Genomic DNA, 23,681 nt, shown 5'->3' with positions numbered 1-23,681 from the left:
TCTCCCAGAATACCATATGGATTAGATAAAACAAGGTGCTGGAACTGGGCCTGAATCCCAACTTTGCTACTCAGCACCTGTGTGAATTTGGGTTGCTTCATGTCTACCTGTTTAGTCTTCTGTAAAATGAGAATACCGTTATCTCAGAGCACGGGGGTGTTTTGAAAACTCAGGTAATGAATGCAGAGCTTAACAAATACTTCTGTGTCCTTTCTCTTTCCCATCTACTTTCTCCAATTATTAAACCTATCCAGAACATGATCACTGCTCACACATCAACTGTCTGTTACGTTTTTAGAAATAAAGTCAGGCTAGCAAGTTTCCTACAGGATAAAAGAAAATTAACTTTTGATTTGTACTACGAAGCAGTATTGGGGGGATGCTCCCTCACTTCAATCTCCGTAGTGTAGACAGTAGAAAAAACTTGTCCTTTCGTGGTAATGGCTACAAAATGTGATTTTGTTCCCCTTACTGGGCCTTAGTTTTTCCATGTTTAAAAAAAAAAAAAAAAAGGGAATTAAGCCAATCTGAGGTTCCTTCTAGTTTTTAGGAACTGATTATCTCCCTCATCTATCCCATTTACAACTTCACATCCCATAAAGCTCATGCCTTACAGCAAGAACAGCTCCCAACCACAGTGCTATAGCAAAGTGTCTCAGGTCCTCAGAAATTCAGGTATAAAAATATCCCAACAGCCTTCAAAAGTCCCCCAAGAGACCCAACAGATAAGTAGCAAAGTTGTATCTTCCCTAAAATAACACTAAGGGTAAGTCTAATATGCTCCTCAGCCAGAACCTTTTCTACCTTGAAGTCCAGAAAAAGACAATAACTTTGCCAGCCCAGCAGAGGAGCATGGCTTACCTCCTATAAATTACATAAACTGCTGACTTCAGGTCCCTTTATTAATGGAAAAAATTTTTTATATTTCCACTGTAAATAGCTGATATATTAATAATCTGTACTGCACAAGGAAAAATGGAAATCACAGGGGTTCCTGGTTGGCTCAGTCAGAACACCATGTGATTATAGATCTCTGGGTCATGAGTTTGAGCCCCATGTTGGATACAGAGATTACTTTAAAAATAAACAAATAAACTTTAAGAAAGTAATTAAAAAAACTATCCGAAGGCCACTGAGTGCCACTGCAAAAAGTAAAATTAGCATATAGTAGAAAATATAAGAGCTTTGTGAAATCAGCTGTCTTAAGAAGCTTATCTAAAATATGGGTAAGCCAAGTGGTAAATAAGGGGCCATTTGCAGCCCCAATCTCATTATTATTTTTGTTTAGTTGCTGCAGGAGTTCAACATGGTATTATATAGACCTTAGGTAGGTTATTTCTTAAATACAATATTTTATGAGACCACACTGGTATCAACCACCAAATACAGAGGAAGATTTTAAGATATCGACCTCAATATGCTTTAGAGGATCACAAAATGTGTCAAAATGACAGAAGCTTCCAGAAAAGCTGAAAACCATTTATTCATCTCAAACATGTTCAAATTCCTTGTTTCAGGATCAATTTCAAGGCCATATGTGGAATTCTGATTCTCCCTCTTCCACTGATTTCCCAAATGACCCTGCACAACTCATTTTGATTTCTACCTCAAAATGATTTTTTTTAAAGATTTTATTTATTTGATAGACAGAGATCACAAGTAGGCAGAGAGGCAGGCAGAGAGAGAGGAAGGGAAGCAGGCTCCCTGCTGAGCAGAGAGCACGACGCGGGGTTCGATCTCAGGACCCTGGGATCATGACCTGAGCCGAAGGCAGAGGCTTAACCCACTGAGCCACCCAGGTGCCCCTCAAAATGATTTTAAATACCTCAATTTTTTTTTCTTTTCAATCAACTATCTCATACTATACTTGTCAACAATGGCAGCCTTCAGTCTTCAAAATAAAAAACTGTCCTATTTACCATATCCCTTTTAAACTTTTAAAAAGAGCATACAATTTTGGCCATAAAAATATTAAAGAGAAGTCTCTAGGTTTCAGATTCAAAATAACCCCCTTAAATCATATTACTCTATAGAGGATAACACAGTCATTAAGTACTATGTTGTACAAGAGTACTTAATGATACTGAATGATGTTCAGGATCCATTAAGCAAAAAAAGCAAATGACTCTAAAAAAGTAAATGACTCAACCACAACATATTTCTACCCACGTAAGGATACTCACAGAAAACAAACATTAGGGTTCTACAACAAAAATTTTAACCACTGGTTTCATCTCTGGGTAGCAAAATTATAACTGATTTTTATTTTCTTCCTTTTTTTCTTACTATCAAAAACATTCACTGAAGAAAGTTAGCTTTTAAAAAAAGTTTTTAATTCTACCCAAGGAGTAACCAAGAGGAAAGGGGGGTTAAAGAAAAAAGAGCAAGCAACCAACATCACAAAAGAAGTCTGTTATACCCCTGGTGTGATTCCGTCCTGCGCGGCTGTTCTGTGAACAGTAGTCGTTTATCTCCGTCCGCCTTCTCTCCCACCTAAGTGCGAGCCACCACCCCATGGAAGATTCGATGGATATGGACATGAGCCCCCTGAGGCCCCAGAACTATCTTTTCGGTTGTGAACTAAAGGCTGACAAGGATTATCACTTTAAGGTGGATAATGATGAAAATGAACACCAGTTATCTTTAAGAAAGGTCAGTTTAGGAGCTGGTGCAAAGGATGAATTGCACATTGTTGAAGCAGAGGCAATGAATTACGAAGGCAGTCCAATTAAAGTCACACTGGCAACTTTGAAAATGTCTGTACAGCCAACGGTTTCCCTTGGGGGCTTTGAAATAACACCACCTGTGGTCTTACGGTTGAAATGTGGTTCAGGACCTGTGCATATTAGTGGACAGCACTTAATAGCTGTAGAGGAAGATGCAGAGTCAGAAGATGAAGAGGAAGAGGACGTGAAACTCCTTAGTATATCTGGAAAGCGTTCTGCCCCTGGAAGTGGTAGCAAGGTTCCTCAGAAAAAAGTAAAACTTGCTGCTGATGAAGATGATGATGAAGGGGCGCCTGGGTGGCTCAGTGGGTTAAGCTGCTGCCTTTGGCTCGGGTCATGATCTCAGAGTCCTGGGATCGAGCCCCGCATCGGGCTCTCTGCTCAGCAGGGAGCCTGCTTCCTCCTCTCTCTCTGCCTGCCTCTCTGCCTGCTTGTGATCTCTCTGTCAAATAAATAAATAAAATCTTTGAAAAAAAAAAAAAAAAAGATGATGATGAAGATGACGATGACGAAGATGATGATGATGATGATTTTGATGATGAGGAAGCGGAAGAAAAGGCTCCAGTAAAGAAATCTATACGAGATACTCCAGCCAAAAATGCACAGAAATCGAACCAGAATGGAAAAGACTCAAAACCATCAACACCAAGAACAAAAGGTCAAGAATCTTTCAAAAAACAGGAAAATACTCCCAAGACAACGAAAGGACCTAGTTCTGTAGAAGACATTAAAGCAAAGATGCAAGCAAGTATAGAAAAAGGTGGTTCTCTTCCCAAAGTGGAAGCCAAGTTCATCAATTATGTGAAGAATTGCTTCCGGATGACTGACCAAGAGGCTATTCAAGATCTCTGGCAGTGGAGGAAGTCTCTTTAAGAAAATAGTTTAAACAGTTTGTTAAAATTTTCCGTCTTATTTCATTTCTGTAACAGCTGATATCTGGCTGTCCTTTTTATAATGCAGAGTGAGAACTTTCCCTACCGTGTCTGATAAATGTTGTTCAGGTTCCATTGCCAAGAATGTGTTGTCCAAAATGCCTGTTTAGTTTTTAAAGATGGAACTCCACCCTTTGCTTGGTTTTAAGTATGTATGGAATGTTATGATAGGACATAGTAGTAGTGGTGGTCAGACAAATGGAAATGGTGGGGAGACAAAAATATACATGTGAAATAAACTCAGTATTTTAATAAAGTAAAAAAAAAAAAAAAAAAAGAAGTCTGTTATAAATCACCCTGTACTTGATAGCTTGGCCATCTTTACAGAGAAAAGTAAAACACACCCAATCCTGAATTTGAATAGTTTAAAGTTCCCTATCATGGGATTCCTAATTCTTGAAAGTTACTTTTTCAATACTCTAGGTCTAATTATAGGCCTACTTTATACCAAATTCTCTTAAATATATCTGATTAATGGATCTCACCAAAAAGTGATACACCAGTTACTTCTTTGTTATTTTGTCAATTTCATTTTTACAAAATAATAAACTGACAGGACCAAGGCTTCATAAAAGTATTTGCTAGCTTCAAGATAATCAAGAATTAACATCCATTTCTCAACCTGCCTCACTCCTCCCATCCCCCAAATTTTTAAATTCACTTTCCATAGAAATCAAGTATTTTCCTCACTTGCAAATGAAGATAAACTGGCAATACTGTTGCAAAGAGTAACAGATTTCATTACATACCCTTTATGGGAAGGACCCAAATGGTAGTATGTATGAGACATAACCCACATGCCCTGTGACATGGGGATGAACACTTAATTCTCTTTCACCTTTCTATTCAACAGTGGGGTTATTTGGCAAAAATCACAGACCTCTAAATAATGTTTCCATCATTAGAGAAAAACTGGCAACGATTCAAAGAACTCCTAACAGATGCTTTAATAGAACTTTCCTGGGGGGCCATTTTTAATCCATAAAACTGCTCATCTTTTGAAGATCAACCCAGGAAATAAACATTTAATATCACATTATATAACTACTATAAGCCCCTCTGAATCAGCTCAGCGAGTGCCTAGAAAAACTCAACCTACTCGCCCTTTCTCATCCCCTGGGGATAACGAAAGGAGCTTTGAAATTTCTACTTTTTCCAGGCGACAAAATGGATTTAAAAAAAAAATTAAAATAGAGTACCACATATATTCATGTTCTCATTTTCCTTACTAATTCAAGTGTGCCCTGCTGCTATTCAGAAACACTTCAAAGAGAGGCACTTACTTCCTGATTACACATTCAAATAAATGCATAACATGCATTTCAACTTGGAATCACTTTCTTAAGAAATTAACTAGTAGAAACCACGTTACTGCAACATCATGGTTGAAGTCATGCCAAAGTCAAAATTGTAATACCTAAGATAACTCCTTCAGCTACACTGTACAAATATATTAAGGCAACACTATTACCCACTGTAACTTAAAACTATTATTGTGTTGGTTAGTGTTATTCATTAAATGTTTAAAGAGACAGAATTAAAAAAAAAAAGAGGAACAATTTCAAAATGAAAGGAAACATTAGAATTTAATAACTTCTTTCTCCTTTCCTCACTTTCAAGCTGGCTATACCAGAAACCAAGTTTCTCAAAGCAGCATATGCTCACATAAGGGTAGTGATCCAGAAGCAGACAGCATGCTTGACACATCCCAAGTCAAAGAAAATATAGCCTCCACCCTAGAGACTTACAGTTTAAGTCAGAAAGACAACTTTAAGACATAAAACACCCCCCCCCAAAAAAAAGACATAAAACACCCAGATGACAACCATTTAATGATTTTTTTGGAATTTATATTTTGCCTTTCCTGCTCAAGTTAAATGAAGAGCAAGAGAAAATGAATTAAATAGTGGGAGTGGAGGAATGGGGGTCAATAATGAACAAGTTTTAAATTAATCACAATCCTCAGGAACATGGGAAGGGAAGGAACTGGAATGGGAGCACTTCCCAAAAGAGACCCAGCCATCCACAATAGTAAGAGGAGGACCCAGGATGAAAAATATACCAAGATGGCAAGGGAAAAAGGCTAACAGTAAGAAGCCAGAACTCAAAGAGTATGAGAAAAATCAGCTGATTTCTTGGTAGCTTTAATGAAGAAATGATCACACTAATCCAAAAATTACCTTAACTTTTATCTTTTTCAAAATGTTAAATATTTCTCTGCTATTGCTCTTCCAGAGCATCATTATTAACAGTTTTTGAAACCCATACTCAACATTCCAGGGTAGGAATACTAGTTTGTCAATTTTCTCCTGTGAAAAATCAAAGAGCCCATATATAGATCAAGCTCATGATTCCAACCTGATTAAAATCACACTAACAAGACCAAATTAAAATGCAATCTCTCACATACCCACGCAAAGCTATGTTTCAAGCCTTCACATCATGATCTTCCCAAACCCAGTTTCCACTGTCTCCTGTCTACCTCTCAAACCCTACCCAAAAAGTCATTGACAGTTGCTTTGTCCTGATCACTCACATCTGCCTTTTAACATCTATCTTCCAACCTGCTTATATTAGATGTGAGTATATCAGTCTGAGGCTGTCAACATCTGCACTGGACAGGAGACAATTTTCACCTCCTTCAATCTGACTCTAGGCAGTTAGCAGGGAGAAAATTATGCCTCAAGAAACTGACAGCTTATGCTCAATATTCTTTTGTCAAGGATAAAATACATCACTAATTTCCTTAAAACTGCCTTGCCATGTTCTGCAATGTTAATTAAATATATGTGTGTACACACATATATAAAAAATATATAGACACACACATATATACACATGTACACATATACATATCCACAAATACCTCTCCATTTATGTGTATATTTTTCTCCCTATATATGATTTGAGCTGTATCAGTGAAAATGGTACCTATGTCCTCAATTTTACTATACAATTACTGAGATAAATAAAAGAATGTCTCTTAAAAAAATGAAAATAAAATAAAAAATAAAATTAGATATGTCTCTTAACTATTATCAATTGAAAATCCTCATTGCCTATCTCTTCTTTATGACAATGCCCGAAGAGACCATCAGTTTTATCTGACTGGGTAATTCTGCGCTTTCAACATTTAAAAAAGGAGAGAAGATATCTGTGCAACAAGACCCTCGAAGAGTACGCTTACAAATAAACTACAGCTACTAAGATCACACAGGTGCTAACAAACTCAATAGTTTTTAACTCTACTGTTTTAGTAGACCAATAAATAGTGCTTTTTTGCTCTAAAACTAACAAGACATTTTCTACCAAAAAGATGGTTCTTTTAACAATTGAGACTTAGCACTGAACAACACTGACTACTCTCAATAAGTTGAAGTCCTACTTCCACTCAAGGACAATGCACTTGCACTATAATCAAAGCTTACCTGAACTGGAACACCAAACCAAAAGCCAGAACTTGAAAAGAAAACCTCCAAAGAAATCTCAAGACAAATATTGCCTAAACATAAACAAACATGAAAAAGGGGAAACTACAAGCCAAACATTAAAGAATTTACCCGCTTTTCTCCTTCCAGCCATTTGAGAAGGGTTATCTGGTTTCACTATTAAATGTTTCCTCAAGGGGCACCTGCATGGCGCAGTCAGTTAAGCACCTGACTCCATTTCTGCTCAGGTCATGATCTCACTGATCTCTAGGTCATCAGGATCTGCGGTCAGCTCCAAGTCTCCTTTAAGACTCTCTCTCCCTCTCCTAGTGCCCTTCCCCCATCCACAACTGCCCAATAAGACATCTCAATCATTGAGAATGTGGTAAAATTCAATTGATAAGAAAAATAACCAGGATTCAACCAATCAATAAAGTAGGATGAAGGTTTACAGATACCTACCACTGCCCTAGGGTGTCTCACAAGCACCATGAAAAATGTTCAACATCAGTTCTCACCAAATAAAGCACATTTTTTAAAAAAGGAAGTAGCATTTTACATCTATAAGGATAGCAAACAATGTTAATAGACTCCCATTACTTGTCAAAAAGAATAATTTGCTTCTACTCAATACTACTTTATTATATTCCTTCAGAGAACTCTCCCCCATTCCTCATGTCCTAGGGTGAGCCAGGCTGGCTAGAAACTGGTTCAGCTGGGATGCCTGGGTGGCTCAATTGGTTTAGCAGCTGCCATCAGCTCAGGTCATGATTCCAGGGTCCTGGGATCTAGCACTGCATCAGGCTCCCTGCTCAGCAGAGAGCCTGCTTTTCTCTCTCCCTCTGCCTGCCACTCCGCTTACTTGTGCTTTCTATCTCTCTGTCAAATAAATAAATAAAATCTTCCCATCCAAGTACTAACCAGGCCCGACCCTGCTTAGCTTCCGAGATCAGACGAGATCGGGCACGTTCAGGGTGGTATGGCCATAGACTAAATAAATAAAATCTTAAAAAAAAAAAAAAAAGGAAAGAAAAAGAAAAAAGGAAAGAAATTGGTTCAGTGCTCAGCATGACCCAAGCAAAGCTAACCAGTCCCCTCCATGATGAAAATATAGAGGCAGAAGAAGAAAAGTTCTTTTTCTGCTAGGGTAACACCTCAACCTATAGGTGGACATCTTGTCCAACATGTACATATGCAAAGAGAGGTACACTCGATGGAATATTATATAGTCATAAAAAAGGGACAAGATCATGCCATCTGCAACAACATGGATGGACCCAGAGGGTATTAAGCTAAGTGAAATAAGTCAGACCAAGAAAGACAAATACCTTATGATTTCACTCTTATGTAGAATCTAAAAAAAGAAAAAGAAAAAGAATAAAAAAGAATAAATAAAAAACAGAATCAGACCTATAGAGAACTGATGGATGCCAGAGGGGAAGGGATGGGGACAACAGGCAAAATAGGGGAGGGGGAGTGGGAGATACAGGCTACCAGTTATGAAATTTAAAAAGCCACAGGAATAAAAGGCACAGCATAAGGAATACAGTTAATAATTTTTTAACAGCAATGCATGGTGACAGGTGGTAGCTATACCTGTGATGAATACAGCATAATGTATAAACTTGTCCTATCACTATGTTGTGTATCTGAAACTAATGTAACATTGTGTGTCAACTACACTCAAGGAAGGAAGGAAGCAAAGAAGGAAGGGAGGGAAGGAGGAAGGGATTGATGGACAGAAGAAGGAATGGAAGGAGGGAGGGAAAGTGAAATAAATGGAGTCAAGTGATGAAGAAAGCCTTATATCCTTTGAGTCACTCACAACTAACTATCCCTGAACTCAAAATCTACTCCTGGAATTCCCAATTATGAAGGCCATAAACTCCCTTTTTACTTTAACAACTCTGAATTGAATGTATTTCTGTCACTTGTAATTAGTGAGGTTATGTAAACATGAGCAAGCTAAGATATAACCCTACTGGAGAACAATTTCAGAATACATTTTAAAAGCCCTACAACCTGTGTTATGTCCCAGAGGAAACAGTAGTTACATGGGTATACACATATGTAAAACTTCAAAGAACTGTATACTGATTTGTGTACTTGGTTGTATAGAATTATACTTTAATTTGTAAAAAAAAAAAAAAAAAAACCTGTGTCCCTGTATTTCTACCCCTAGAGATATCTATTAATGATAGAATTTTTAAAAGGGGGGGGAGGGGCTGTGTGACACTGTACATGTTCACATATTTCAGCATTATATATATCAAAAACATAAAAACAACTTCTAAGTCCAACAGGGAAATTATGCAATAAAAGTTTTAAACATTATAAATTCCAAGGTTATACCAAATTAAAAAATGCCTAGAATTAGTGTAAAACTTTTTACAAGACAATAAAATGCTATCAAAGCTAGAATTAAAACTAGGGTAAAATGCATATGCATTTAGGCAAGGACTTGAAAGGAAACACAAGGCTATATAAATATAAAATACTATTTGTAATCATTCAAAAAATGAAACAGTGTAAATCTAAAATAACAAGTAGAGGACTTATATGTAAACACTGATGAAAGAAATTTAAAAAAAAGATCTAAACAGAAGGAAACATTTTAGTCATGGATTGGATGATTCACATACTAAAAATACAAATTCTCCCTAAATTAATTACAAGTTTAGTATAATTCCATCAAAATTGCAGATTTTTTTGTATTACAGATAAGCTTATCTAAAATTTATCTAAATTATCTAAAATTTATATGTTAAAATGAAAGAGACAAAATAACAATTGAGAAAAATATTAAGTGGGAAGAATCATTTTATCCAAGTCTGACACTCCTGCAGCTACAGCAGTAAAAGACCACGCAAGTACTGGAAAGGAAAGACACAGTGATCAATGGAACAAAATAAAGAACCCAGAAATAAAGAAACCCAGCTTGTGTGCTCCCACACAAGCACAGGTGACTAATTTTTAATAAGGGTGCAAAAGTAATTCAATGGAGGAAACAGAGTCTTTCCAACAAATGGTACTGGGGCAACTAGGTATCCGTGGGGTTCAAAGTTCACATGTTACATAGAAATTAATTCAAAATGAGTCATAGATTAAATATAAAACATAAAACTAAAACACTTTTAAAAGAAAACAGGAGAAAATCCTGATAAGCTAAACCCTGGAGAAGAATTCTTAGCAAAAGCAAAATTCATGAAGGGGGTCAATAAATTGGACTTCCTCAAATTAAAGACTTTTACTATGTAAAAACACCTGTTAACATGATGAAAAAAGATGCTATATCCACACAACAGAATATTCACAGAATACTAACAACAAAATACTATCTAAAAACAAAAAAAAAAACAACAACAAAAAGTCACAAACTAAACTATAATGACTCTCAAGGGCATCACGCTGACAAAAAAAAGACAATCTCAAAAGGTCAAATACTGATTCCATTTATACAATTTTCTTGAAATTACAGAATTAGACATGGAGACAGAGGAGTTGCCAAGGGTGTTGGGGACTATAAGCTAAATGGGTGCGACTATGTGGGGATAAGCATGAGGGAGACCTTTATTACAGTGATGGTGATAGAATAGTTCTGTATCGTGACTGCAGTGGTAGCTGCACGGACGTACACAAGTGATAAAACCAGAGAGTTATACACAGATAATGTGCCAATGCCAGTCTCCTGGTGTTGATACTGTACCATACTTCCTTAAGATAAAACCAATGGGAGGTGCCTGGGTGGCTCAGCCGGTTGAGCAACTGTCTTAGGCTCAGGTCATGATCCCAAGGGCCTGTGATGGAGCCCCACACTGCTCAGGGAGCCTGCTTCTCCCTTTCCCTCTGCCATTCCCCTCCCTCTCTGGTTCTCTCTCTCTCTCTCTCTCTCTGTCAAATAAATAAACAAAAAATCTTAAAAAATATAGGACCATTGTGGGAAACTCAATAATGGATACACTGAACCACTCTGTGCTATCTTTTAAAATTTCTGTGATTTGGGGCACCTGGGTGGCTCAGTGGGTTAAAGCCTCTGCCTTCAGCTCAGGTCACGATCCCAGCGTCCTGGGATCGAGGCCCGCATCGGGCTCTCTGCTTGGCGGAGAGCCTGCTTCCCCCTACTTGTGATTCTGTAAAATAAATAAAATCTTTAAAAATAAAATAAAATAAAATTCCTGTGATTCAAAATAAAGAAAAATAAAATTCAAAAAAAAAAAGGAAAATTCACGTGTTAAGTGACTTTGCTTTAGTGTTTGTTTACACTAATAAAAACAGTTTAAGAGAATTTTTCTGATTTGACTAAAAACTGGTACAGCAGAATCTTAGTGGATCTCAGCTGAGGAGAATATACTAATACTAGGTAAGTCCCCTGGAGTTGTTAGGAGCACACACTGCCTGAAAACATACCCCAAATGACTCAACCTATAGGAAAATAAATTATTACAATTTTTCATACATTAGGCCCAACATTTTTATCTATAAAAAAGATGAGCCATCTGCTCAGGCTTGACCTGTGTTCAACAACTGGCCCATTCTCCCTTTCCCACTATTATAGCAATCCCTTCCTCAACAGCTCTATCTCACCCCTCACAACTGTGATAGACTCCTGATTCTTAGTCCTGCCTCCAGGTTCTCTAACACATTTAACTCTTCCTGCACACAGCTGAGAGACTCATCTCCCCATAACACCACTCTTCCTATTTCATGTCACCCAGATGGCAGAACTTCTTAAAACAGGAAGAAAGTTAACAAGACATATTTTAGTTTAAGAAGAAAAAGAGCTTTAAAAATAAACATAAAGCAATGCTGGGAAAAACCGCTTCCAGAGGTTAGCAAATCCTGTATCATTAGATAAATTTAAGTATAGGGGAACCTGAACCTCAAGATCTATTCCAACCCTGGAGTTCTGATTCCCTATCATTTCCCTGAGAATTCTCCCTCCATCACCGGCATTCCAAATTATCCTCTAAAATCCGGCTCCAATCTCTTTTCTTCTAATCTTTCCTCCCAGCACTCCTCTCCAAGCTAGGCCCTAACTATTCCCCCATGCACATCATGTATAGTCTATTTTTCTAACTAGATGATTTTCTTAACTGGATTTTTTTTTTCCCTCTCTCTCTTTTCACCTTTCATGATCCAGTGCACCTTCAGGAAATTTTTCCAATCCCATGCTTACTCTCCCATTTGTGCTATTCATCTACTTTTCATGTCCAAGTGTCCTGATTATAAGCTCTGGGACAAACAAGGGAAAAAGCCTCCTATCTGCTAGCAGTCTCTCTTTGTCAGAGACCACACAGTCAACCAGCCCTTTCCCCACTGCGGTTTCTCTGACACAAGATTTTTCCGAGGAAACACACTAATGTCCAGTACACCAACCATCTACCTATCTGGCCCTTTTGCTGAGCACATTATCATTAGGAGCAGTGCAGGAGTACACAAAGGTGTACCTCAGCTTCTTTGGGCCTTCTCCTTCAACCACCCAGAAATGTCCATGATGCAACATCAAGTCTCTGATCTTGGTCTTTGAGAGCCAACAGTGAAATATAACTAAAGGATTTTTAAAAACTCTGTTCTAGTAGAAACTATTCCTCATCTACTCTACTTCCAACCTACCATCACTGGTCCTCCTTTTTTAACAGCTGCCCTTTTTCTAACAAGTTTCATTTATACCTTTCCATTTCTGTCCCTTGGATGTCTCCTACCCAGCTAAGAGCCCTCTTTTTCTCATGAGAGTGCTATTCAAAGATTCATAAAATACACGGATACTCTTTTTTAGGTAATGTGAAAATACATATATATACACATATATATAAACACATATATATAATGTATGTATAAGGAGTGACTGCTAATACAAGATTTCTTTTTGTGGAGATGAAAATGTTCTGGAATGATAATGGTGACAGCTGTACCACTCCATGAATATACTAAAACCACTGATACGTATACTTTAAAGGGGTGAATTTTGTTATATGAATCATATCTCAATTTTTTTTTAAGGTAAGACTCTCCAACCCCACCCCTGTATTTATATTTGGCACTGGGAAGGAAACTTGTAATTTTTCAGACAAGACCCTTTTCTCACATACTTCTTGGAGAACACAGTCTATTATCCTCTTTACACAATTAAGTGCCTATCACAAATCGGGCACCAACACAGGAGCTGGAGAGATGGTCACCAGACCAACACAGAGCCTGTCCTACTGAAGCCTGGAGAGGGGAAGACAACAAATTATCTGATTCTAGGAAGAAAAAGTATAAGAATAACCTAATCAGGGTAGGAGGGTTGGGGTGGAAAGGATCCCCCAAAAAAGAGCACATCTAAGAGGCATACACATGCCTCAGCCCACATAAGGTAGTTACTCCTCAACCACTAGTTAGAGGTGACTTGCAGTAAAACAAAACTCCTAGATGACAAGAATTTGGATGGCATGCAATTGGTAACTGACTCCCATCTACCACAGGAGGCTCACATGTCCACTGCACTGGCCTTGAAGTAAAGTGGCCCTGTATAAGCATATTAATGTTTTACCTACTGACAGTGTTAGTATGGTAATGTTTTAATGTACTCACAAATATTTGTGCTTATTATTCATATATCAGGGCAAATACAAAAAGAAAATTAAGTTACGCTGAAAAACTATACATTTAAGTCTGTTTATTGATGACTGCACAGAAGGCACAGCACTTGTACAAAATGAAAAATATAAAAAGCTTAACTTTCAGCTCAAAGTATTATAAATAAATACACAAACTGTTTATTGAAAACAGTAAGCTCCTATCTTTAACTATGTGAAAACCCTAATATGAGATCAGAACCAGAGCCTATGGGTCAAATCTGGCCCACCATCTGTTTTATAAATAAGTTCTACTGGAACACAGCCACACCCATTTGTTTATATGTTACCTATAGCCGCTTTCCCAACACAACTGTAAAACTGAATAATGTTAACAGAGACCTTATAACCAGTAAAGTCTAAAATATTTACTATTTGAATCGCTTCTCGGCCTTTTAGCTAAGATCAAGTGTAAAATATTTACTACTTGACCCTTTACAAGAACAAAAAAAACTGCAAACGTGTACTAAATAGAAGTACTTCAAGTTGATTCAGAACAAAGAAGTATTATACATCCTTTACCAATGAAGCATCCCAGTGGATAAACAACAAACTCAAAACGCAAAGAATTCTAACTCTAATTTATTAGTCAATCCGCCGTGGAGCTTTAGGTAAATCGTAATTAGTCTGTGTTTTATATACCAGTAAAATTCAGAGCACCTGGTTCGGAGTTTCATTTAAGTGCTCAAGACCACTGAAGCCAGGGCTGGGAAAGGTGTCTGTATTAATTATCTTTTGCTGTCTAACAAATTCCCCCAAAAGGTGGTAGCTTAAAATAAGTATTTAGTATCTCCTGAGTCTTCGGTGGGTCAGGACTTTGGAGCTGGTTAGGACTGCAATCTTTTAAAACCCCTCGAGAGCTGGAGGATCTGCTTCAAGGTGGCTTACTCAGAAGCTTGGCAAACTGGTACTGACAGCTTCCCCCGAAGTGAATAATCCATGAGAAAGAGCAAGGCAGATACTATACTCCCTTTATGACTTTGCTCCCCTTTGAAAGTAGGTAACATCACTTCTACCATATTTTATTCTTTATAGAAGTGAGAGTCTTTAAGTCCAACATACATTCAAGAGGATCAAAGTCAGGCTCCACTTTTTTAAGGGAGGGGTGTCAAAGAATCTGCAAACATATTAATGCCACTACAGGGTTTCAAATGATGAGTAAACAGCTTCAACAACATAACCAACAAGGCCTGGCTGATTAAAGAATATGCACTTAACCATTTTCATAACATGTACTTTGTTCTATTTATGAGCGGAGAGAGGTTTCATCACTGCTTAAGATTCTCCAAAAAAAAAAAAAAAAAAAGTAAGGCACTTCAGCTTTTCATATCTGATGCAGTAATGATGATGGGAGGCAGTTATATTTTTGTTTTAGCTTTTTTTTCCCAAGGAGAAAAGGCAAGGAGAGAAGGCAAATTATGGTGAATAGATCATGATCATAAATAATTGCAAAGTTGGACTAGGACAGACAAGTACTTATGATTCAGGGCCACATAAAAGATTTTCTCGGATATAAATAAAAAGAAAACAGAAATTCAGATATGCATTCAAAACTGTGGGGGTGGTTGGGGTGAGGGAGGTGCGTGTATTATACCAAGATTGCTACAAATCTGCATCACAGAAACTTCTGAAACAAGGAACATTATACAGAGTTAAACTAAAAGTTACCTACAAAAATTAAACATATTTTCAAAATAAATGTCTTAGTTACTAGACGTAAGGAACATTTGGTGAAATTCATCACATTCTATTATTTTGAGGCAAAAGGCCTGGGAGCAGACTTCCTCAGAGGAAAATGAAGTGAGAGCCATTCTGATTTCCTTAACAAGAAGCTCAAAAATTGGGGCGCCTGGGTGGCTCAGTGGATTAAAGCCTCTGCCTTCAGCTCATGTCATGATCCCAGGTTCCTGGCATCGAGCCCCCCATTGATCTCTGCTGAGCAGAGAGCCTGCTTCAGAGATCACAATTAGGGAGGCAGGCAGAGAGAGAGGAAGGGAAGCAGGCTCTCTCTCTCTCTCTCTCTCCTCTCTCTCTGCCTGCCTGTCTCCCTAATTGTGATCGCTCCCTCTCGCTCTCTGTCAAATATATCAACAAAATTTAAAAAAAAAAAAAAAAAAAGCTCAAAAATTGTCCTGAACTAGACAATTTAACTGCTTTATAAGTTCATTCAAAGCCCACTCTGATGGGCTGAATAATGTCCCCCCAAAAGCTCATACCCCCCCCAGAACATACGAATGTGGCCTTATTTGTAAATAGGGTCTTTGCAGACATAAACAAGTAAAGATGAGGTCATACTGGATTTAGGGAGAACCCTAATTCAAAGTTTGATATCCTTATAAGAGGAAACTTTGTACAAAGAGAAACAGGGAGAATGCCATGTGACAAGACAATGAAGGAAGAGACTGTGGAGTAACAAGTCGACAAACCAAGGAATGCCAATGATTGCTGGCAAACACAAAAAGCTAGGAGAGAACAACATTCAACAGATTCTTCCACTGAGTCCCCACGAAAGAATTAACCCTGTTAACACCCTGATTTCGTTATCTGGCCTCCGGAGTTGTGAGAGATTAAATTTCTGTTGTTCTAAGCCACCAAGTTTATAGTAATTTATGTTATTACAGCCCTAGATAACAATTACATACTCCCATATTACAGTTAGTAATATGGAATTTAAATGCCATCATTTATAACATTAGAAACATTTATCTTCAGCCTGAAAATTTAGAAAAATATTTACCAATCAAGGTTCTTAGTTCACAAATTCAGAACAATTAGAGACAGCACTGTCCCATTTAATGCACTGTCCCTTTCTTGGGTACTGTCACAGGGATGAATGAGATATAAGACTCCAAAACGGACTGGGCCCCTGGGTGGCTCAGTGGGTTAAGCCACTGCCTTCAGCTCAGGTTATGATCTCAGGGTCCCGGGATCAAGTCCCACATTGGGCTCTCTGCTCAGCAGGGAGTCTACTTCCCCACTCTCTCTCTGCCTGCCTCTCTGTCAAATAAATAAATAAAATCTTAAAAAAAAAAAAGACTCCAATAGACTACACACACTACTATCAGCCATCAGAGATCCATTGAGATTCTCCCAAAAGTCAGTAAAGCAACTGTACAAAACAGGAGCTCAGTTCACCTTAGTTGATACTCAACAGCTTCACAAAAAGCTGTCTTTATTTAAGTCCTCTTGCTGAACCAGAAGTTTAACACAAAACTATAAGTTTTAAGAATTTAATGTTCCATATGTAAAGTCTTAGCACACTTGTAGCATCAAAAAAACAAGTTTTTCTAATCGGCACTATACCAAGCTGTGGGTTACAATTCCACCCTTTATTAATTCTGAGTTTCCCAAAAACAGGATTCCTTTAAGCCCAGATTTGTTTTTATTTCAAACTCAAACCACTTCAAGTACGCATGGCTAATTTACCATACCAGCCTGACAGAATGGCTAGACATTTTTCCATTTTATCACCCCTGTATCTTCAGCATGAACTACAAAGAGGTATTACAAAGGATGAAAGGTAAACTTCTGCCCCATTTATTTCCTATTCAACTGTTGTTGGAACATTTCTAAGACTCAACTCCTTTTTTTTTTTTTTTTAAGATTTTATTTATTTATTTGACAGAGAGAGAGAGATAGCGAGAGAGGGAACACAGTGGGGTGGGGAGAGGGAGAAGCAGGCTTCCCGATGCAGGGCTCAACTGCAGGACCCTGAGATAGTTATCTGAGCAGAAGGCAGACGCTTAATGACTGAGCCAACCAGGAGCCCCTAAGACTCAACTCTTATTTAGGGTATCCCAAGAAAAGTGCATTCAGATTCTCCAAATACAGTGTTTCTTTGTTAGTGCCTCTCCTGATTAAAAGTGAAGCCTGATTAAAACTTAATCCATCTCTAACAAATGAGTATTTTAAGTTACTGAGCAACTGGCAAGCATGAAAATATTGGCCATAAAAAGTTACCGGCAAGGATTAATTTTCTAGAAAAGCCTGCCTCTCTCTATATAAGAAGCAGCATTGACCTACCTTGTTTTCGAACATCTTCTACTGCAGCCACAAGCTCTTCTTTGAGAAACTGACTCTCCTTTGCAATTTTATCCCCCTTCTCCAAAAAATTCTCAGTTGCTTGTTCAACAGAAGCAGCCAAAACATGGGCCTTCTTGGAACGGCCTCTCTTCTTATTTGAGGGTCCCTTACTATTGGTGTTTACCAGAGTTGTGACCTAAAAGTTTCATTTTTACAAATTAAACTGCAGTCAATTAAAATGAAAACAACAGAAAGATGACCATCTTTAAAGAAAGGAATAGTAAATTATTCATAATTAAATGAAATAGCACATTTATAAATTCCACAAGCATTAACAAATAACACACAGTCTCCATTTTTAAGGAATATAGCAACAATACTCAATTTAGGTCCCAAAATAATTTTGCTATCTCAATGTGCAAGACAAAAAATATTTTAATTTTTCAAACATGTGTTAACTAGATTTTAGTTCCATTTTACAAATCAAAAACTGATTAGAATCATATTACACATCTGTACATGTCATGAACAAGTCCCAGAAAGAGAATGACAATGAACCTGTTAGCTTTATGTGGAGGTCAAGTTTTCCACTGTTTTCAACCTGTGTAAAATATTTTAAAGTAACTGCTTCTGATTTTGTTTCACAGTTTATTCAAACAAATCTCAGCAATGAATTAGTAAAGTCCTTAACAAAAAAAGGAAGGGCTGCCCAAAGGAGCCTATTGTGATGGTGCTTTAAGTCCCAGAACATCAACCACCATTTACATATATATACATATATATATATATAAATAAAATACCAGGTGATCTGTAGGTTGACGATGACTATAGATTTTTTTATTAGCATAGCTTGCCACACAAAACACCTGCTTAGAACTATACTGGATGGGCTTCAAAAAAGTAAATGTTCATGAGTCTTATTACACACTTCTACATTATATTAAAATATATAAATATATTTGTATGCATGTACACATTTGCATATATGTATTTGTGATACTTGTTGTTAACAATTAATGAGATGGCATCACACTGTGGTATCTGCAATAGAACACAGCAAACCTATATCCTCAAATTGCCTGCTAACTGATCCTGGACAAGGAAGTCTGTTAAGCATGGTAAAGAGACAAGAGTCAAAGCTTCATAGCCCATCTTTCTTGTCTATAACCTGTACCTTCCAAGAAAAAGTGATGCCAAGAAACCATCTACAAAATACAAATACTTGGTAAGCTGCATTACATACCACTTATCCCCTATTATTGCCAATAAGACACGAGAAAATGGCAGTAACTATGTTCCCATAGGGTTAAATGAATGCTTGTATCATTATTTAAATAATTAGTGGTGCCACATCCTCTAAATACTATCAACCTAAACTCAACTACTCAAATTAAAGCTTTGAGCTAAACTTGCTCTGTTTGTTTACCACGCCTACTACTATGGAACCATATGACAGCTACGTATTTGCAGATTCTTACCTGAGTAACAAGAGGCTCCAACAGTCTTTCAACTGCCAGAGTCCTGATCTCTAGACTTTTGGGGTCCCACTTAAAGTTTATGTTGCCTGTGTGGACAGAAGTCATATCTGAAAAAGAAACAAAAGGTCAACGTGAGGCAAACATCAAACACAAACATGAAATAAATAATAAATCTTCTACTTCTAAAAAAAGAACTTTTTATATCAGCAAAACTTAATTCCAGATGGGAAAAAAATTCTCAAGAGCCTGCACAAGAGGGCCTAGTAACTCTTAACCTCTTACACCTTCAAATGTCGAGCTTGTAAACAGTAGAGGTACTACAAGAGGAACTCCGAAACACACAGAGCTCTTTCCCTTTGGGCTTCTCTGGCACCAAGACATTTCTACTTTGATTTTCCATACCAATTTAGAAGCAGGATGAAAAGCTAACGTGAATGAAGGCCTGATTCTGATTTTTCTTACTCCATAATATTTACAGTACAGTATTACCTAAAAGGCATAACTCCTTTTTTGATGACTTCTTAGAGAATATCTTGTCTTACTCTATTAAAACATAATGCTTAAGTCTGCTGCCCTCTGCACCTACAACTATTATCACTCACAGCCAGAAGAAATTTCAAGTCACGCTTAGTCAAGTATCAATGTATCATTGTCAAGGTAAACTTCCATTAGACAGAGGCTTTAAGATTAGGGGAAAAGACTTCAACAAAAACACCAAACAGCATTTGCTTCTAAAAGTAGTGCCTAAAAGATTAAAGGGGGGAAAAAAAGACAGGAGGTACATAACTGAAGTAAACACTAACTATAAACTTTCTAGACAACCAACTTGGTATTTAAAATCTTAAAAGAATATGTTCTTATGACCCAGAGATTCTACTTCTGGAAATTTATTCTAAAGCAATAATCAAGGTGCATATAAAAACTTGGATACAATGATGTTCAAAACAGAAAAAAAAAAACAAAAAAAAAAAAACCAAACAGATATCACTGAATAAATAAATCACATAACCAACCACATAATACTGTGTCACACTTAAAAAAAAATGTTTACAAAATTTAGGAAAATTTAAAAAAAAAAAAAAGTGTTCTTGGAGCACCTGGCTGGCTCAGTGATTTAAGCCTCTGCCTTCGTCTCAGGTCATGGTCTCAGGGTCCTGGGATGAAGCCCCCTGTCAGGCCACTCTCGCTCAGCAGGGAGCCTGCTTCCCTCTCCCTCTCTCTGCCTGCCTCTCTGCCTACTTGTGATTTCTGTCTGTCAAATAAATAAATAAAATCTTAAAAAACAAAACAAAACAAAACAAAACAGTACTCTCACTGTCCAGGTCTTTACTTCTATTAAATACCAATTCCCATTAAAGAGAATCAGGGCTCCTCCAAAGGTGGGGGGGGTTCCTTTCAGGTCTGAGATATCCTATTCTACAGAAAGCAAAGAAGGGTACAAAGACTAATCTAACAAAACAGAGAGGAACCAAAGGCTCCACTGGCCAATTTAAAAAATCAGGCGCCTGGGTGGCTCAGTTGGTTGGGTGACTGCCTTTAGCTCAGGTCATGATCCCAGGGTCCTGGGATCGAGTCCCGCATTGGGCTCCCTGCTCAGTGGCAAGCCTGCTTCTCCCTCTCCCCTCTGTCTGCCTCTCTGCCTACTTGCGCTCTCTGTCAAATAAATAAATAAAAACTAAAAAAAAAAAAAACCTGAGTATCAAAAAACATGACTACAACTGCCTGACAGGTAAGTACACAGAAAGATACCCTATGACCATAGAGATTCTCAAAATAAAAAGGGAATTCGTTTACCATGGATATATAACAGAATTAGAAAATGACCATTTTGCAAACTCCAGTGTAGTAACTGATTCACCAACGATATCAATGTATGTTAATACCATTAAGTGAAAGGCTACTGGGGAACAAGATACTTCTAAGGTGCCCAAGTATCACTTCACGAGTTACTTACTAATTACACAGGCCAAGACATACCTTTACAAATTTGCAATCTAATGGCCACCCTCTTAAACAGATAAACTTAACATCACTAATGACACACCTGATATTATATGCCTCCCAGTATTAAGAGTATTAAGTACTCTTGATTAATTAAAAAAAAAAAAAAACTTTAAAAGGTTTGCAAGAGGGACACCTGGGTGGCTCAGTCAGTTAAGCATCTGCCTTCAGCTCAGGTCATGATCCTGGGGTCCTGGGATTGAGCCCGGCAGCGGGCTCCCTGCTCAACATGAGTCTGCTTCTCTTCCTCTCCCTCTGCTCCAACACCCCCCCATCTCGTGCGTGTGCACGCACACACTTGCACTTGCACACTCTCTCTCAAATAAATAAACCTTTAAAAAAAAAAGAATAAAAGGTTTTCAAGAGCCTCGGTGTTACTATAAAATGAGTAGTCATGCAACAGCAAAAATAGATGTTTAACTAGAGTAAATGGAGTCTACTAAAGCCTCTATGTAGGGATTCAAAACCTTTTTCAATGCCATAGAGCTTTTTGGCAGTCTAGTAAAGCCTAAAGACCAATGTCTGTCCAACAGAAATACAGTGTAAGCCACCTATGTAATTTTTTTAATAACAACATTAAAAAGAAATGGATGACTGTAAACAATATATCCAAAAAAGTATTTTGCCATGTAAACATTTCTTAAATTATTAGAGGTATTTCACATAAGTACTAAGTGTCAAATTTGTGGGATTTGCTTTATACTCAGGGCACATTTAAAGTCAAAGATGTCACATTTCACCTGTTCAAGAGCCACTTGTAGCTAGTAGCTTCTGTACTGAATAGGCAGCTATAAGACCCTTTTCAATAATGTTTTTCAAATGCATACAACACAATTCAAAAGATTACAAAGGAAACACATATACTGATATTTAGTTATCAAGATACTTTACAAATAGATGATACAGTAACATATGTGCTTCTTTATAATATTAAATAAGACTTAGCAAGAAGTCTGACAACTACTTCAAAGTAACAATGAACAGGGGCGCCTGGGTGGCTCAGTGGGTTAAGCCGCTGCCTTCGGCTCAGGTCATGATCCCAGGTCCTGGGTTCAAGCCCCGCATCGGGCTTTCTGCTCGGCAGGGAGCCTGCTTCCTCCTCTCTCTCTGCCTGCCTCTCTGCCTACTTGTGATTTCTCTCTGTCAAATAAATAAATAAAATCTTTAAAAAAAAAAAAAACAAAGTAACAATGAACATACACATTTTTCAAGGTAACCTAATTATTGCAGATATGAAAAACAGATTCCTACTGGTGACAAAGTTACAGGTTCAACTGAAAACTGTAGTTTGTTATCTACAATAATAGAAATGCTAAATTCCTGTTAATAGTGAAAACAAAGACAAAATTTTTCCAATCCAAATTCACCGCAGCTTTAAAAACTTGGCCTAGGGATGCCTGAGTGGCTCAGTTGGTTAAGCACCTGCCTTCAACTCAGGTCATGATCCCACCTGGGATCGTCTGGCTTCCTGCTCTGCTCCCTGCTCTGCTCCCTGCTCTATGGGAGCCTCCTTCTCCTTCTCCCTGCCACTCCCCCTGCTTGTACTCTCTCTCTCTCTGTGTCAAATAAATAAAATGTTTTAAAAAATTTAAAATAATAATAAAATGAAACACTGGCCTAGGTTCAATGTCAACCTTATAGGGGATACAGAAGCATGGTAAGCAACACCATGGAAAAACAAACAAATCCAGAATGGAGGGTACCTTACAAGATAACAGGGCCTCAATTCTTCAGAAAGTCAGAGTTTTGGGGGAGAGGGTAGCAAGACTATTCTAGACTGAAACACTCAAGAGACATAAGAAATCTAATGCAATACATGTACCATATTTAGACAAAAGCTTGAGACAAGCAGCTATTAAGACATTTGTAAGGAAGAGTGCCTGCATGGCTACGTTGGTGAAGCAACTGCCTTTGGCTCAGGTCAAGATCTCAGGGTCCTGGATAGAGTCCCCACATCGGGCTCCCTGCTCAGCAGGGAGTCTCCTTCTCCCTCTGACTCTTCCCCTTCTCATTCTCTCTCTCAAATAAATAAATAAAATCTTAAAAAAAAAAAAAAGACATATCTAAGGAAATTGGTCTTCAATACTTATTAAATATTAAATGTTATTACAGAATTACTGCTCAATTTCATAGGTGTGATAATGAAATTGTGACTGTGTAGAAAAAAATGACAATTTCTAGGAGATGCATGCTGAAATATTTAGGGGTAAAATGTAAAGATTTCTGCAACTTTCCAATAGTTCAGCAAAAAAAAATACACATATACAGATCAAGGAATTATGAAAAAATACTCATAACTATTAAATATAGGTAAAGGACATGTGGACGGGTGTTCTCAGATTTATTCTTTTAGCTTCTTTGTATACCTGAAATTTCTCATCTAATAAAATGGGGAAGATATTACAGAAGTTTATGAGAAAATGTCCCAAATATACTAGTGAAGATGCTAAAGAGATTTCAAAACAATATAAAGAAC

At 37.6% G+C, this 23,681-nt stretch overlaps 2 protein-coding genes across 5 annotated transcripts in view; one reads left to right on the top strand and one right to left on the bottom strand.

The window, feature by feature from the left end:
- The window catches only part of CTNNA1 (catenin alpha 1), a 181,176-nt gene that overhangs the window by 133,563 nt on the left and 23,932 nt on the right, over window positions 1-23,681 (bottom strand). For both annotated transcript variants that reach the window (XM_047729759.1, XM_047729760.1), the window contains exons 2-3: window positions 19,205-19,311; window positions 17,727-17,922 (exon numbers count right to left, since the gene is read on the bottom strand). In XM_047729759.1, the coding sequence (XP_047585715.1) occupies window positions 17,727-17,922; window positions 19,205-19,309 (301 nt within the window). In that variant the 5' untranslated portion in view covers window positions 19,310-19,311. The remainder of the gene's footprint in view (window positions 1-17,726; window positions 17,923-19,204; window positions 19,312-23,681) is intronic.
- LOC125100020 (nucleophosmin-like) lies at window positions 2,424-3,935 on the top strand. 3 transcript variants are annotated; one of them, XM_047729791.1, is made up of 3 exons: window positions 2,424-2,610; window positions 2,653-3,013; window positions 3,214-3,935. In XM_047729791.1, exons 1-3 carry the CDS (start codon window positions 2,515-2,517, stop codon window positions 3,597-3,599), a joined length of 843 nt encoding a protein of 280 aa, XP_047585747.1. In that variant the 5' UTR covers window positions 2,424-2,514; the 3' UTR covers window positions 3,600-3,935. The 3 variants fall into 3 exon arrangements, with proteins under 3 accessions (XP_047585747.1, XP_047585745.1, XP_047585744.1); XM_047729789.1 differs by having other exon boundaries at window positions 2,424-3,001; XM_047729788.1 differs by having other exon boundaries at window positions 2,424-3,013.

This window comes from Lutra lutra, chromosome 5 (genome assembly GCF_902655055.1).
Source record: "Lutra lutra chromosome 5, mLutLut1.2, whole genome shotgun sequence".
Taxonomy (NCBI): Eukaryota; Metazoa; Chordata; class Mammalia; order Carnivora; family Mustelidae; genus Lutra; species Lutra lutra.
The sequence above is the reverse complement of the archived record's forward strand: the minus strand, read 5'-3'. Positions and strand labels throughout refer to the sequence as shown.